This window comes from Semicossyphus pulcher, unplaced genomic scaffold, assembly GCF_022749685.1.
Source record: "Semicossyphus pulcher isolate SPU_LCO1_2020_fin unplaced genomic scaffold, fSemPul1.0.p SCAF_4, whole genome shotgun sequence".
In the NCBI taxonomy this organism is placed as follows: Eukaryota; Metazoa; Chordata; class Actinopteri; order Labriformes; family Labridae; genus Semicossyphus; species Semicossyphus pulcher.
In genome coordinates, this window is record NW_027211715.1 from 9,998,095 (window position 1) to 10,015,785 (window position 17,691).

At 38.3% G+C, this 17,691-nt stretch overlaps 1 protein-coding gene across 4 annotated transcripts in view; it reads left to right on the forward strand.

Moving 5' to 3' along the window:
* ptprfa (protein tyrosine phosphatase receptor type Fa) overlaps nt 1–17,691 on the forward strand; it is a 220,143-nt gene that overhangs the window by 42,409 nt on the left and 160,043 nt on the right. Inside the window, exons 10-13 of one of the 4 annotated variants that reach the window (XM_069679936.1) lie at nt 505–649; nt 6,612–6,805; nt 15,123–15,240; nt 16,493–17,057. In XM_069679936.1, coding sequence (XP_069536037.1) covers nt 505–649; nt 6,612–6,805; nt 15,123–15,240; nt 16,493–17,057 — 1,022 coding nt within the window. Of the gene's footprint in view, nt 1–504; nt 650–4,543; nt 4,547–6,611; nt 6,806–15,122; nt 15,241–16,492; nt 17,075–17,691 lie in introns of all 4 variants that reach the window. The other 3 variants (XM_069679933.1, XM_069679934.1, XM_069679935.1) reach the window with 3 other exon arrangements.

Below are 17,691 nucleotides of genomic sequence, written 5' to 3' on the forward strand. Positions count from 1 at the left end.
GTATATTATGTACCTGTATTACTATATGTGGGTAATATGTTCTTGTGTTTTTTAATATAGTTCATTTTAATTATTAACTGCTATTAATTTTTCAACCTAAGAGATCGTTTAATAGGAACTGACTGTTTCAGACAACATTTTATTTAAACCTGTTTTTATATGTCCTTGTTTGTTCCTGCACCAACCTAAGGGTCTACAGATCAGTAGTAGAAGTATAAGTTTTCTATTTATTTCCCAAAAATGCAGCCTTAAAACAAACGGGTACATACTGTGGAAACTAAACTAAACCAGCATCAGTTCCTTGTGCTTTGATAAGATGTATTTTAGAGAAGCATTAGGAAATTGTATTTAGTATTTGGACTTTTATTTCTGGCACCACCAAATGTAACATATGACTATAACAGAATAGACACTAGTAAATATAATCTTTAACAGGGATTTTGTGTGTGTGTGTGTGTGTATGTACTGTGACCCTTGTGATCTCATGTTTTCGATTTTTTCCAGCATCATGTCAATTTCGACCCGGCAGGCTCCTATGCAGTTGATGGTCTAAAGCCAGATACATTATACATGTTTTCCCTGGCAGCAAGATCTGGAATGGGTGTAGGAGTTTTTACTCAGCCAATTGAGGCCAGGACCGCCCAATCCAGTAAGTACTGCAGCCCTCTCTTATCAATATGTTTTAGGTCATTTGGAATGTGATTTCCATTGTTGCATTTTATTACTAGCCCTCTTAATCATTTAAAACTAACTACCTTCAAAAAATCAAGAGGATTAAACATGAGGTCATATTGACTGACAGGCAAGTCTTTAAATTTATAATTTGGTTATGTCATCCTGCATCCAAGGTGCTTCATGAAGACCAGGAAAATAAAATTTATTTGGCAGATGGCATTCTATAGTGCAATTTAATGTAGTGCTGTTGTGCTCAAGAATGTGTGTGAGTGAGTGTCATAGTGTGTAACCAGTCCGTCTCTCCCTCTCCAACGGGACTGCATGAATCAGTGCAGTGCCTCATTGAGTTTTCTGTCTCGTCACTTTCAGAGTCTGTTGACATTTTCTTTTCCCTTCATCGTCCTTAAACTTCGCTGTATCCCACATTGTCTTCCGTTTAATGTTTACTTCATGTTCACCAAATTTCAACACCACCATATTCAATCCTGGGCTCTATCGTACGCCCAGCTCAAAGATCGATCTTGGTCTCAAGACTTTTGATGGTCTTGGTCTCGTTTCGGAATTAAACACATTTTTACTTGGTCTTGGAATGAGCAGATTTTTAATCAAGACCGGTTGAGACCACCAGTGATTTATTTGTCCACACCATTACTGTGATCAGCAAGAAAGTGTCCCTCTCTAAATACAACCGATTACTTAAATTCAATTACAGTTGGGTTTTTCCACCGCACCACTGGCTGTGTGCATGTCAGACCAGAGATTTGATTTCTAAAACCATAAGGAATTTGTGCATATGAGACTCTATCTGTCACTATAAACAAGGACTCCCATCTACAGTTCAGTTCATACACTTCACTAAACTGAAATGTATACAGCAGAACAACATTTCTCATGTTCAAATGACCACTTTTTATGTCACATCCATGGTGTTTCTTTCTACCAGTACCTGAAGTTTGTCAAGTTTATTGCACAGAGAAGGCACGTTGGAGAGAAAAATACCCGGTAAAGCAGTGCGTAGTCCACGTTGACGGAGACGCACAAGCACACTGGCCTGTTCTTGACTTTTTCACTTCATCACCTCTGGATTTAATTAGAACCTGCCTCCTCTGGGGCATACATCAAATTAGTGCTCAATCTTTTCAGAGCTTTACTGAGACAACAAGCCCATTGTATGAGCTTAGATGTGTCCTAGTGTTAGGTTTTAGATTATACTACAGTAAACAACAGAATTACAACTTTCTATGTGTACCATAGTGTTAGAAATTGAATCAGAATTGGTATAAGAGGGTACTTCTAGGCAAAATAGCCTCAAGATTTTGCTACAAATCTTTTACATGGGTTTGAACATTTTGCTTGGAATCATAATCTTAAAACTGTTGGAGTTCATTTGATCATAAATAGAACACAACGGATTAAAGGATATGGCAGATTAAAGGAAACAGAGATGTATCGCTAACTGCAACTACCTGTAGCCATTGCCATTGGTCCTACTGCTTTCTGCTTTGTTGCAGTGGTCCTCAATACAATTTTGCCTCTGTTCAGGAGGTGATAAACGGACGGGTCGGATATCACGTAGATCTCTAAATTTGGAATGGTGAAATTTCAAATATTATACGCTACATCAACTTTTGATCACAGCAGTGTCGGGTGTTTTATGCCTACTTGTTGCAGCGTTGTCAGAGGGCTTCTCCGGTGGGGTCCAGCTGTAGTTCGCTCCAGTCGGCGGCGTCAAGGGCTCCGCAACGGGTCTCCACCCGGTGAAAGGCCGTCACTGCCGTTCGACGAATGCAAGGATCGAGGTTACTTTAGCTGGCCCGAACATCCACCACAATGGATCGGTAGAAGTCTCTGGTTAACTGCCTGGGCAAAACACGCTGGTCCCGCGTTCATCGCTGGTAGTCAAAAGCCGAAGGCGTACAAAAACTTCTTAATTAACTTGTTTAAATAACTTAAAAGTAATCTCGCCGGCCGGACGATAATACCTTCAAACTATAAAAGCGGGCTTTACTGATGTAGAAAAAGAAAGAAAATCAAGCTTGCTGAGCTGGATACAATTACACGTTACTTTGACGGTCGAAAGGTTAAGGAAAGTACGAAACAAAGGAAAGTCCGGAGAAAATAATTAAGGTTAAGAGGAGTATATATGGCTTTTTGGTGGACCGTGAAAACCAAAGGGAAAAAGAAAAGGAAGCGTGGACAAAAGAAAGTTTGTGGTTTTATTAATGTTGTGACTCGTCACTTTGTGGGCGGTCTCGGGCTCTCATCTTACAGCTGCAAACTTTCTTCGTTTAAAATAATGGGAATTTCCTATATAATCACGTAGTTATTCGTTTACTTAATTTTCGCACAAAGTAACATATTCTTTATCACTTGTCAATAGATGTTAAGCAGTTGTTTCTAAAACACACATTAAATGAAAAAAGGAACATAATCATCAACACAAGATAACTACGGCAAACATACTTTATAAGCATTATAGATTATTAAACGGTGCATGCAATTCCTAATCAATTGGTTGCCAGATCTAACTTTAGCGTTACTACATTAAAAGAAATAGGGGTTAAATGACTCGTTTCAATAAAGATCGCCGGATTATCAATAATTCACAGATTTCAGCATGTCCACTGGATGGCAGTATGACCACACGGTAGAAGTTACAGTATAATTGTAATTTCATATCTCAGTAAAAATATAACGTACAGAAGCGGGAATTGAACGATTTTGCAGGGAAACACAAATTGAGTAACATGAACTTGTTTCCTGAATGATTGGACCACAAGTTTACCTTAATTCAGAACTGATCAAAAAGTACTTCAGAACACACACAAGAATGCTCTTAAATTTATGACTGGCGTCTGTTTTCACAGTGACAGTAGGAGAGAGGAGGAGGTGTTGGGTGTGTTCATGTTGAGATGAGAGAGAGAGGAGAGACAGATAAAACATAGGAAAGGCAACCATTGTTATTCAGTGTCCTTATCAACCAATTCTTGTTGATTCGCCTTTTGGTCCTGTCAGAGGGTACATGTTTACGTGTTAATTCCTTTGATTGTGAACAAAGACAATTCTACCCAGGCTCGACCAAAGAGGTCTGAGGGTCGTTGTTGATTCACCCCTTTATCTCCTAAAGGGTGGTTTCTTGAAGTGTCCGAGGACTTGATAGTCCACTGGGAAATGTTACTTTTGTCACCTTTATGACTTTGAGTGTAAAACCACTGAGAAGGTTCCCGGATGTCTGGTAAACATCCTCCCCGGTGTTAATCCAAAGGTCCATTAGTTGGAAAGGAATGCATTTAGAGTTAACACTCACCGATAAATGGCTATCAGTATTGCCACACTAGTGAGGTCCACCTCTGTCCTCGCTAAAGGTGAATGCTCACATGTAGTGTAAAGCCCCTTGAGTGGTCAAAAGACTAGAAAGACTTGCAGTCAGTTTACCATTTATTATTTGTGTCTTTCTCTTACCCGACATGCAGCTGCAAAGTAGAATGAAACTTAATCCAAGCACCCTTTTGAGGCTCTATGTGACGAGCTTTGATGTGTATGACCTGCAAAGATACGGAAGCTAGCAACCTTCACATTACCCTGAGACATATAACCATCTCATTAATTCATTACAGTTTTCAAACTAATTCACTTAGTCACTTATTAGACAGTGATAGACAAACCACTGTCCTACATATATTTTTCTGGCATGTAGTTCATTCGAACTTCTTTCATATAATTTCAATCAATCACTCACTCAATCAATCAATCAATCAATCAATCAATCAATCAATCAATCAATCAATCAATCAATCGATTACTCAAATTTTATTTGTATAGTGCCAAATTATAACCAAAGTTATCTCAAGACACTTTACAAAAAGAGCAGGTCTAGACAATACTCTTTGTTATGTTATTTAGAGAGAGACCTAACATGAATCCACCATGAGTAGCAAATAGCAACATTCGGCACATTGGCACAAGGAAAAACCTTCTTTTAACAGGCAGAAACCTTGAGCAGAACCAGACTCATGTTGAACAGCCACCTGCCTTGACTGGATAGGCTGAAAAGTGCGATAGAAGGAGATGCAGGATTTGTAAGTTATTTTGTCCATTTAGTGTTTTCCCTGAGCGCCAGCTTCTTTTGCTTCTAGTTGCCAATGAGTGATGAGATGTGAACATCCAGCTTTCTTAAGACCGTCTGAGGTCAGCTAACCAAGTAATCAATGTAAGAGAAGATTGTTCTGGCCATTTCTTTTAACCTCATAACTAGATATGCATAACAGATATTACAACACAGGTAAGCATATAAAACATAACAGAACCAGCACTGGGCTCTATCTAACAGTAGCTCTAGGATGAGGCGATGATACTCATCTTATTTTTCTCTCTGACTGACCTTTCTCTTTTCTGATCATTTGTTTAATATAACCCTCAAAAGCCCAAAGAAATCGCTTTTAATCCTGCCCAAAACTTCCTGCCTTGGAAAGTTTGTTAGGAAAACTCTAAAGACACCATACAAATTTCATTTTTAAGTGGACACTTTTAAAGAAGAGTTTGTATTTAAGCTATTTTGTTCTTTTGAAGAATTGTTTTAACAATTAAACTTTTATTAAACAATTAAAAAAAGAATCACTCAAAGTACTTAATATTGCCATCCTTTAAAACACATGTGTCAAACTCAAGGCCCGCGGACCACATCCGGACCGCGATACAATTATATCTGGTCCGCGAGATTATATCACATGTCTATCATAACTGGCCCGCCGGTATACGGCACACACACCGCTGATACTACAACTCCCAGAATGCACTTCAACAGCGGGCGCGTCAATGAAGACCTGCGAGCATCAGCTGTGTGAGTTGGCATTTCTGTGCGATATAATAAATCATCTCACGTTGCTAAACCTAGAGCCTCAGGAACAGGACTGTGTGATCACCCACATGTATGATGCAGTGACTGCTTAACAAGCCAAGCTGCGCCTGTGGGAGACCCAGATGCAGCAAGCAAACTTGGGCCACGTTTCATGTTACCAGACAAACCGCGTCTCCACCGCTGTGTTCCCAACTGCGCATTTCACACGGTGTTTTGCCGATTTTTGAGCTTAAAATGTTTCATTTAAACTGCCCAGTAATCCGTTAGTAGTTGACGTGGAAAGAGCACCTGTAAACATCCAAATGAAGCTGATAGAACTGTGAAACGATGCCCCAAGCCCCGCCTACAAGCTGCTCGATAGCTCTGCATGTTTGGAAGCACATACATATGTGTAAGCAACTGCTACACGCCTAACCCCAAACATTAATGAACCTGCAGCAAAGAAAAGATGCTCTGGCAAACGGGCATAAGAGCAGAGTGCACGTAAATATATATATTTACTTTTTGCACCTTTTCCTGTAATCACAATGTAGACTGCTTATGGTTGAAATATTTGCACATTTTCACCAGACCGATCACATTTAAAATTTCTGGAGAAAAAATATAGTTCTCTTACTGTTTTTGATGCATGTGCTAAAACTTTGTTATATATGACTCAGTGGAAAAACTGCTGATAGAGAGGGAGACATTGACAAATTAATTATGCTGATGTGTCTTTTATTTTAAATTTGATCTCAATTTTTGATACCCTTGGTTTGTTCTAAACTCTATAAGATGTCTTTGAAGCAGTTAAGTTCATATTTCAGTATGACCGATTTGTCATAATACCTCTGATAAAAACGTTGTTTATTGTCTGTTGTCCAAAAAATGTTCGGCCCTCATCTTAGACCCAGTTTTTAATTTTGGCCCCCTCTCTGATTGAGTTTGACACCCCTGCTTTAAAAGGACCTATTGAGCTGGAAATGGCCTGGTACTGTAGCAATGTGGGTTCACTTAAAGGTAAACAAAAAAAAAGAAAATAAAACTCTCCCTTACTATTTTAAGCTGTGTTTAAGTTGTATGCTATGTTGTGCTGCAGTGGCTGGAGCTCCTCCCAGGAAGTTAGAGGTGGACGTCCTAAACTCTACTGCCCTCAGAGTGACCTGGAAGCCTCCCCTGTCTGTGAAGCCGCATGGCCAGATCAGAGGCTACCAGCTGGTCTATTCCAGGCTAGAGAACAGGGAGCTTCATGGCCAGCCAGTCATCATGGACGTTTCACTCCCTGAAACCCAGGTACTGTCACACTCTTTCAATTGAGTCCAAAGGCATGGCAAGCAGGTGATTTTGGTTGTTTTAACTTAACAGGAACAATTATGAACTATAGAAGGGGTTGTTTTTTCATGAGCCCAGAAATCCTTGAGAAACAACATTCCTCGACAAATTTCATTGTGTGTCACTTCTGTTAAGTAGTTATTTTAATGTTTGATGGATGAAAATGACCAAGTCCATGTTTAAGTCAAGTCTTTCACAAATTAGTATCATCTCCATATCCTGTGGTTGTTACAGATTTCTTAATATTAAAAAAATATGCAAGAAATGTTAAGTTTATCTTCAGCTTACTACAGGTATGTTTATTTAAGTATTTGCTCTATAGTCTATCACATCAGTCTAAAAATTGACCTCTTAGTAGGGCTGCACGATTCTGGTCACAAGTTTTTTTTTTCTCAATATAAATGTTTATTGCACTCACCTGATACAAAAAGAAAGGCAGCATAAAATATAAAGGTGCCTGATATAGGACCGGCACATAAATTTTGGACAACAGAACGGGAATACTTCTGTTTTCAGGGCTTAAGTGCAAACGCTTAATGAATCTGAAACTGAACATGAAAATGATAGAATACAATAGAATTAGGGCTACACGATATTGGAAACAACATACATTGCGATATATTTTTGTTATATACATATAAACATACATATAAACAATTAACAGTCATACTTTTTATTATTTGAAACTTTTAAGTCTATTTGCTAATAATAAAACAAACCCCCCTCCTACTTTTATCACTCTTGGTTCAGACTCTGACACCTGCATTAAAAAGTAGAGAGTATTGGTGGAGCGACACGTTATAAAACAAATACTAATAGACTTGTGGGCTTCAGTTGTGTTATCAATATGGTATGTCATCAACCATTGTTAATGATGATCAAATGTATGTTCAATCAGCGTGATGAGCCCAGTGAGCAATATTTAAGTGTCTGTTGTTTCTCAGAAATGCCATCTTTCAGTTGTAATTTCAAGTGATTTGATCTATTTCTTGATGGATGAAGGAAACTCATGCATCAACACCTCATGCAGACTCTTATACATTAAAGAAATTGATGGTGAATGCAAATAACCTAAATTACTTTCCTCCACATGGTGATCAGGTTCAGCCATAGGGACATGATTAGACATTGATGAAGTCAGGGGCTTGTTTGCTTGTTCGTGTTGCAACAGGCAACCTTTATAAACAGCTCCCTAATATGCTTCACCAAACTTCTGTTCCTTATGTTCTTTGGAAAATTATTATTGATATTGAGAGAATCCATATAGCAAGGAATAATTCAAGTGGAGTAAGCATCAATGTGCTACAGACTGTCCAAATAAGCCTGCTTATCATGATATCAACATGGGAAAACACGGTAAATGATAAATTACACTACATATCACGTTCACCCATTCACACACACATTCATACACTGATGGCAGAGGCTGCTTTGAAAAGTGCCGAACTATCAGTTATCACATTCATGCCACCGAGAGCAATTTGAGTTCAGTGTCTTGCCCAAGAATACTTCGACATGTAGCCTGAGGGAGCTGGGGATCAAGCTGGGGATCGAGCTGGGGATCGAGCTGGGGATCGAACCTCAGACCTTCCGATTGAAAGACAACCGACTCTACCACTGAGTCACAGCCGCCCCCATGCATAAACTTTACAAAAGAACATAATAGCATTTCTGACAACAACCGGAAATGGTAAAATACATGATGAATTAAAATCAGACGCAACACACTCAACTCAAGATTAATCCTTGAAGACTGGGTGCTGGATGTAGTTAATGACAAAAAAGAAAGATGAGGACAGGACTCCAATTACCATTTTTAGAAGTGATGGGTATCAACAAGAAACTCGGTAAACTCATTATACTTAGTATAGCAGTGAGGCCAGTCATGATGTCCACTCAACACTGAGGCCACTTTTACACTCTCCACTGCTTATATAAAATGCCTTTTTATAAAGAGCTGGAGATGCACTTTAGCCAGGGATTATAGCTAATTTTTACTTGACCTTTAGCAACTACAATGGCCTTTATTTATTTCTTCAATGAAGATGAGGAGCCTTTCATTAGTAAAACAAAACAATGTTCACAATGCAGGTTAAATGATGATCCCACAGATCTTTGTGTTGTAAGACATCTAGAACTACTGTACTTTAAACTGCTTTAGTAGAACCCTTTTAGCATGTTTCCCTGTGGCTATGGCAGTGGTTCTCAAACTTTTTCTGTCATGCCCCCCTTTGGAGAAAGATAAGATTCCAGGCCCCCCCGCCCCAACAAAATTGTCACAAATGGGTCAAGTTTAACTTTTATAGAAAGAAAGTCAAGATCATGACCATTCTTTTCACTTGTCTCTGAGTTTTACTGTGCAAAAAAAATAAAAATTTCAATTGCTTCATCAGACTTTTTCCAAATAGAAATATAATAAAATGTGCATAACTGCATAATGCCCCCCCCCCCCCCCCCCCCCCCGACGGCATGACGGGGGGGCTCGTCACCCTACAGTTTGAGAATCACTGGGCTATGGTGTTCTACATCGACTTTTTCAACAAGGCCACAATTATTAAATCATGCATTTTCTTAAACATTAATAGCAATGCCAATAATTGTTTTCACTGGGAATGCTGAGAATGGCAAAATATGGCAAAGACATTTTGTGACTTCAATGAGTAAAAACTGAGGGGAAAAAGATGGTTAAAGGACAATTTTGTTTTAAAGACAATATGTAGGGTGGCCAACAACCGCACTTGCGCTGCAGCAACCCAAAAGTTTTCCATTTGACCTAATTTATTTGAGGTCAAAGACAAACTCGATTCCCTGCAGTTTGCATACAAAGAACACATTGGAGTAAGTGATGCTGTCCTCTTCATGCTTCACCATGCCCTATCTCATCTGGAGGAATCTGGTGCTTATGTGAGAATCATGTTTTTTGATTTTTCAAGCGCATTCAACACAATACAACCCATCATATTCAAAGACAAGCTCATAGAGATGGGAGTGGATCCTTCCTTTGTTTCCTGGATGAAGGCCACAGTTTATCAGGTTGGGGAACTGTGTTTGTGGGACATTAATGAGCAGCACGGGGGCTCCACAGGGGACTGTCCTGGCTCAATTCCTGTTCACATTGTATACAGTGGACTTCAAATACAACTCTGGGTCCTGCCACATCCAGAAATACTCGGATGACACTGCTATTGTGGCGTGTATCAGGAATGGACAGGAATCAGAATGTAGGGATCTGATAAAAAGCCTTCAGTGACTGGAGTCACAAAAACTGCGTCCTACTGAACACCTCAAAGACAAAGGAGATGATTATAGATTTCCGCAGGTCCAAGCCCCCTCTTCAGCCAGTGAACACTTGTGGGGTGGACATCGAGGTGGTGCCAACCTATAAATATCTAGGCGTACACCTGGATAACAAGTTGGACAGGTCCCTTAATACAGACGCACTCTACAAAAAGGGGCAGAGCTGCCTCTTTTTCTTAAGGAGGCTCAGATCTCTAGACATTTGCAGTAAGATGCTGCAGATGTTTTATCAGTCTAGGGTGGCAAGTGTACTGTTTTATGCTGCAGTCTGCTGGGGAGGCAGTATAAGACACAAGAATGCAAGGCGACTGGACAAACTGGTGAAAAAAGCTGGCTCTGTGATTGGAGCCAGGTTGAACTCACTGTGGGATGTGGTGGAGAGATGCACACTGAAGAAGGTTGAGGCCATTCTAAACAACATGGTTCATCCACTTCATAACACTTTGATGGACCAAAGAAACAACGGTGGTGAGGACTGAGAGATATAGAAGATCTTTTGTACCCACAGCCATCAGACTTTTTAATTGTTTAGTAAATGGTAGATAGGATGCCAGACAAATGAAGTTCCCTTTGGGAATAGTTATTGCTATTGTTAGAAAAAACAGGCTTGGAATTAGAAATTATGCCAATTGTAAAACACATGCAAAAGTCCAAGACAAATACAACAATGGAAACGCACTGAAAATATAAAAAATATGCTGCAAAAGTCAAATCGAAATGCATTGACATCATACTTACAGCAACAATTATTTTATTCTATTTTTGTGTGTGTGTGTGTTTGTCTGTTTGTTGCTGGATATATTTTAGTGCTCTTGTCTGTAATATTATCCAAAGAAACATCAATGAGCCACATGCTAGAGCTGGGTAACATGTTTCAATATTACCATTAACACTGTTTATTTTGACTCAGTCAAACAAACCATCAAACAACCAGTTGAAACAAACTGTTATGATCCTGGGGTATGTTAAGACATTTCCTCGACATGACAGGCAAAGATAGAAGCTTCTGTAGGAACCTATCCACTGTAGTTCATCCCTTTTACTATTCTTACCTTTTCAAAAGTAGACTTGTTATTAATTGGACCCCGGTAATGTCAGCATAAAAAAACTCCTCTGCCACACTCCTGTTCCTTTTCAGTCCCTTTTAAGTTAAAAGTTGATTCAACTGCTGTGGGCGCAGGGGCCGTATCATGCAGAAAGATTCAGATGGAATCGAGCATCCCATTCTCCTCCCACAACACCAACTAAAGTCTACTATTAAAAAGAAGCATTTTTGAAGGATGCATTGGTCCGTGTAGTCTGCCCTTGGTAGTCCATACTGATCATAATGCTCTTGGGCATTGGTTTAGTTTGTTGATCATTTTCATTCTTTGGTTTTGCATCACACTGAGGTTATTTTAGTGATTATTTAGCCGCTTATGTGTATTTTTGTTTGTGCAGGTAAGAATAGAGTAGCCAGGTTTTTACTTTAATTTATTAAGCAAATTGTCTTTGCAGTAATTGAGTGTGTAAACATTAGTGTGATGAGTATGATGTGGAAAACTCTTCTAACCATATTTTACATTCACCCAGCCAATTGTGACCTTTCTCACTCACAAAGTTGATCAATTAATCTGTTTTTATTTCACACCTTACAGCGGTTTACTAACCTGAGAACAATGACAGGAAGTCAAACAGTTGAGTGAATATGTCGATCCATCGCTTCCTGTCCCCTGTACCCTTTTAACTAGAATAAAGGCCTGTCTTAAGTGTGAGTGCAGAGCACCATCTACAGGACAAGCTGTGTATAGCACGTAAGCTGGACCATTATGAAATGGAATAAAGGAGTGGTTTTCTTTGTCTCAGGTGAACATGAAATTTAATAAATCAAATAAACTTTTACATTTTTAAAGTCTTTAAAACTTATTTATGAACAAAATACAATTTCTGGTTCTGCACAGTAGTATGTCATTTCTTTGTCTTTTAATGGATTCCCAATGGCTGAGAGGTTGCACCTGTTGCTTCTTCAACAAGGAACAGTAGAGAGGCATAAGGGAATGTGTTCTCCCTTATGCCTATATGCAGAAACTTTATGGATTATAATTGCTTTTTTTTCTCCATTTGTCTCCTTTCTATGTTATTCTTTACTCTCAATTTCTCTCTGTCTAGATCTCTTTTTTTCTCTTTTCTCCACCATGTGCCGTTTTTCTTCTCTCTGTCTCTCTAGGAGAAGCCATACATTTTTTACTGTACATGTTAGTGTACATTTAGCTGGTTATGAAACACACTGAAATGAATACTAATGCCTCTATATGACCTTCAAAAGCAAGTGAGACCATCAGCAAGAGCATTGATTTCTGCCAAAACCTTCATTAAAAATTTCCACGATAAAGATCCACGGTAGATAGTAAAATGATAACTCTAGAAATTAAGAAAGTTGTTTGTGGTCCTCTTGTTGCTCGTGACCTGCAATTGATATGGATTTTAGTTAATAGATTGTGAATCAGAAAAAAATGAAATATAAAACTTGGGAGTGATACACTTAAGTTGTATCCGTAATCTGTCTTCAGTCCTGTATGACACCCCAGTCATGTTGTGCATTACATTTGTCAGATCAGTTACAGCATCCAATTAACTGCAATCACCGCCTTGCGCTTGTATGCCAACCAGTAAGATTGCAGTTCAAATCCTTCGGTGTTTACCAAAGAATGACAATGTAACTGGACAGGGGATAGGGGATATATTTTGATAACATATATTTTATATAACATAGCACAAGTTATCTCAGGACACTTAACATTTACAGCAGGACGAGATCATACTCCTTTTTCTATTATTAAGGGAGACCCAACATTAATCCACCATGAGTAAAATGGTAAATCTTATGCCCTTCCCCTCGAAAATGTATGCCATGGATGGTTGTAAAAGTATATATACACATTTTAAATTGGACAAATGCTATGCATTGTGCCACAATCCCAAGTTATAACAAATATATTTTAGAGGTAGTGAATACAACATCTTATAAATAGTAGGTCTATCCTAATAGTCTCTAATTGTTCAGGAGCATCTATAAAGCACATCTATTTCAAGAAGTGGCAAAAGTGCACACATTCTCTACTCATTGGGCCTCATTCACTAAAATCTGCGCAGAAATGTTCTTACCCTCCGCAAAAAATAAGTACTTGCGCAAAATCACCGTCGGATTTATGACACGTGCGTACAGGCCAATTTTGCTCTGATCACCGTGCGTATGTTAGTAAATCAGAATCATTGACAGGCGCGTGTCCGCGATCTGCAATCAGCATACTGCCACGCCTCTATTTCTCCATATAAGGACATCTGTTTGGAGCTGCATGAAGAGAGCGGTGTTACGGAGAAGCTGAAAGAATGTGAAAGATGGCCTCAAAAGGAAAAACAAAGCAGAAATAGAAACAATTGTAACAAAAGTGAAAGTCATATCGTCTACTCTATTGTAAACTTAATAAACTAACTCAACTGCTATAATTGAAGATTTTAATTATATGACAATAAATTATGAGGATGACACGGCATTTACGTTTGGTCCATACATTAGTAAATTCAGTTATTGTTGTCTATTAAAGCCTTTTTTTTCAATAAATGAAGTTTTAATATAGTATGCATTTAGTTAAAAGGGTGTGTGTTAACATTTCCTAGGACATTTCTTTCATCATTTGTGCGTACGCATGGTCTGAGGGAGTTCTAAATTTGTTCGCAGAGTACAAAGAAATTTAGGTGACAACAAATTGATGAATCAAAGGTTTGTGTGTCAAACGTTTGACGCACAGTTCAAGCACAGATTTGTGCGTACGCACTGTTCGTAAATGAGGCCCATTGTCTTTGTAGGTTGAAATTGGTAATGATGATGGACAGGGCATGGTGCAAAATTCTCAATCATTTCCCACAAATATGTAGAAAATTAGCAAGCATGTTAGGAGTAAAAGTAAAAAAAGTTTTCACAAAAATAAATAGTCAGGTGAAGTACTGTTACCTTAAAACTTTATTATTTCCCACCTCTATCTATTTCAACTTTTTATGTCCGGAGGCTGATTCGTTAACAGTAACTATTTTTTTAAACAATATGTTTATTTCCTTTTAACAACATAGTTATACGACATATCCTATACATAATATATACCTTACACAAACTTTATATCAACAGCGTGAATAATAGGCATAGAAAGGACAAAACAACAAATAAGAATAATAATAACGACAAAAACATAAAAACTTGAAATGAAGATGAAGAAACAGACAAATAGACAGACAAAAAATAAATCAAATTAAATTAAAAACCAAAAATAAATAAATAAAAAATAAAATTAAAAAAAATAAATTTTGGGGCAGGGACAACAATTTCCCAGGCAACGCACATAATCACATCACTAGAGGTAGTCAATGATCATGTGCAGTCCCCCACAGCTGTTGGCCAGATCTCTCATGGATTCATAGTGACATCCCTTTGTAGCAGACCTGACACACTAACATTCCCCAGTAGATGGGTGAAAGGGCCCCAAATTTTTTCAAAGGTTTCACCTTTCCTTTTCAGGATATAAGTTATCTTCTCCATAGCGTAACAATGACTCTTTCAAGAAATAAACTAATTCTTATGAATATGTGTTTACTCCAAGCAAAACGTTCAATTGCCTTATCCTGGAAGAATACTCAAAGGCCACAGGTGGGCCAGTGGCTTAGAGAAATGAGTCAACAGTAACTATTACATTACATACACAACATTTATGACCCTGTCTTGAATTTTCTTCAAAAGAGCAACTTAAATGTTTGAGAGTTTGAAGTATGTTTTATGCCCTTGACTTTTGTATTTCAGTGGCTCAAGGCTTTTATTTACTTAATGCTGTTGCCTATTTCTCTGTCTTTTTCTGTCTCTACCACTATGTCCTAATTTCTCTGTCTCCATCTCTTTTTTTCTCTCTTTCCCACCACCCCTCTTTTTTATTCTCTGTCTCTCTCTACTACACAGGAGGCCATTATAACAGGTCTGCTTCCAGAGACTACCTACTCTGTGACTGTTGCTGCATATACTACCAAGGGTGATGGGGCTCGCAGCAAGGCCAAGGTTGTCACAACAACAGGGGCAGGTGTGTGCACATTTGAACATTTTTTTTGCTTGTTTTTTTTGTTAACCATTTTTTCTTTTATAATATAAATTAGCCCCTTTGGGGGAAATTAAGTTGTTACAACAGCTCAGAAAACAGTATTAAATAGTACAAACAATAATAGTAAGATAGTAAGAGAAGCAACAACAAGAAAAAAGAGGTAATAATAAAGATAACAATAATAATAATAAAATAAATATATACATTATTTACACCCTTTTACTTATAAATGTGGTATAGATGGAAGAATGCACAAACAATTGTACAGGTAATTTTAATACACAGATTGTGTGTCGCATTTTGCTATTTTTACACTGAAATTCATTCATCCATAAGAAATAAAGCAAATCCATCCAATTAATACCTGCAGGAGTTCGGCTGCTACAGCCTTTCTTGCTCTGGTATGACCATTATTCTGCTGACTAATGTCGAAACATTAGGTAGAGATATCTGTATATCTGACATAACCCTTATGTCCAAGAAGAAAATAATCTTTTTGTTTTTGTAAAACCCCTATCACCAGCATAGCCTAAAGACTAAATCACTAAATGTGCCCACTTAAAGATCCGCCAAAGTAATTTTTCAGTGAAAATGACTGAGAATTATAATATAACGACTCAAACTGTTCTAAAGATCAGTTTAAGGATACAGACAAAATTCCAGGTTCAACTTTGACTTACCATACTCTCTCCAGTTGCTCTAACACAGTTTTCCTGTGGACCAAGGGTTTGTTGACTGTATGCGTTTGCTTTGGAAGTAAATCTGGCAAAGGTTTCAGCTTTTTTTAAACTTTTGTGATTGTCTGACCCATGGTGCAGGTTGACTTGTATAACCTATTTCCAAAGATGTCACCATCTTCCAAGATCTACAAATTACTTTTCAGAGTACATTGTATTATGCCAATATGATAACCTTGTGTTTAAATGTTTTTTTGTTTTTTTTTAATAAGATTTTGAAAATAATTGGCATTTTCTTCCTCCAACTGAGAAAGTAAATCACTTTAGAATAAAAAACATCCTGTACTGAAAGCTGGGCCTTTAAACACAGCTGTATCACAACTGCAATAGGACAACATGGAAAATGGATTTGTTTTTTGTTTTTTTTAGTGTTTCATGAATTTGGTTGAACCATTATTATTACTGAATTTCCCCCAGGGATAAATAAAGTATTTCTGATTCTGATTTTAAATATTCATGTTATGAAGGGATATTTGAGAATTACTCCTATCTTCCAGTTCCAGGCAAACCCACTATGATGATCAGCACCACCATAGGGAACACTGCCTTGATCCAGTGGCAGCCCCCAAAGGAGATGGTGGGGGAACACGTTGGATACCACCTGCAGTATAAGAGAGCAGAGGAGAAAGCTTTCATTTCCAAAGACTTTAGACATACCGATGATCATTTCACCTTCACTGGCCTCCACAAGGGAGCCACCTACATTTTCAAACTGTGCGCCAAAAACCGAGCAGGCAATGGTGAGGAGTATGTAAAGGAGATCAGCACCCCTGAAGATGTTCCCAGCAGCTACCCCCATAATCTGAGTGTGGTAGGACTTACTGCCAGCTCCACCGAGCTGGCATGGGATCCCCCTCCTCTGGCTGGGAGAAATGGAATGATTGTCAAGTATGTGGTTGTGTACCGGGATATCAATAGCCATCACAACCACACAAACAGTACCACAGAAACACATATGACTGTCCAAGGCTTGCTGCCTGACACCACATATGACATTAGAGTCCAAGCTTTTACCAGCAAGGGGGGAGGACCCATAAGCCCCAGCATTCAGAGCAGAACCATGTCCATTGCCATGCCAGGTAAGAACCTCAGTATTTTTCAGTGCTGCATTATGCTTGTAAACAGCTCACTATAACTTAATCTGATCCATATATGACTCCATTGCATTAGGGGCTTCTTTTCCTAAAGTGAAACAAAACAAAACACTAATAATATTTCCAGGCAGCAGCACATGTTAGCAGTTTTGGGGACCATATTCTCAGCTCGGGGCAGCTTGGAAAAGTGGCTGACAGCCCTTTTGATAGGAGAAAAAAAACAGAATCATTAGGTTGTGTTTGGACAAGCTGAAGTGATGACCAATCACATGAGCTCCTCTTATTAACTTTAAAATCAGCAACAAGGTATTGGTAATGTTATTACTGTAAAATTTACGCTGGTTTTAGTTGCCTTTTTTTTGGTTTTCTTATTTTTATAAGAGATGTGGATACTTGAAAAAGTATATGTATGTCTTCTTTGGTGCACAAAAAACCTATCCTAATGCAAAACATCAGAACTTATTCATCCAATGAAAAAATAAATACAACTCTTTAAATAACAGTCATCATGCTATTTACTTTTACAAAATAGAAATTAGTCATTGAAAAATCGCACAAGGTTAGGCACTATTAAAATAGTGTGTCTTTTCAGAAGATATTAA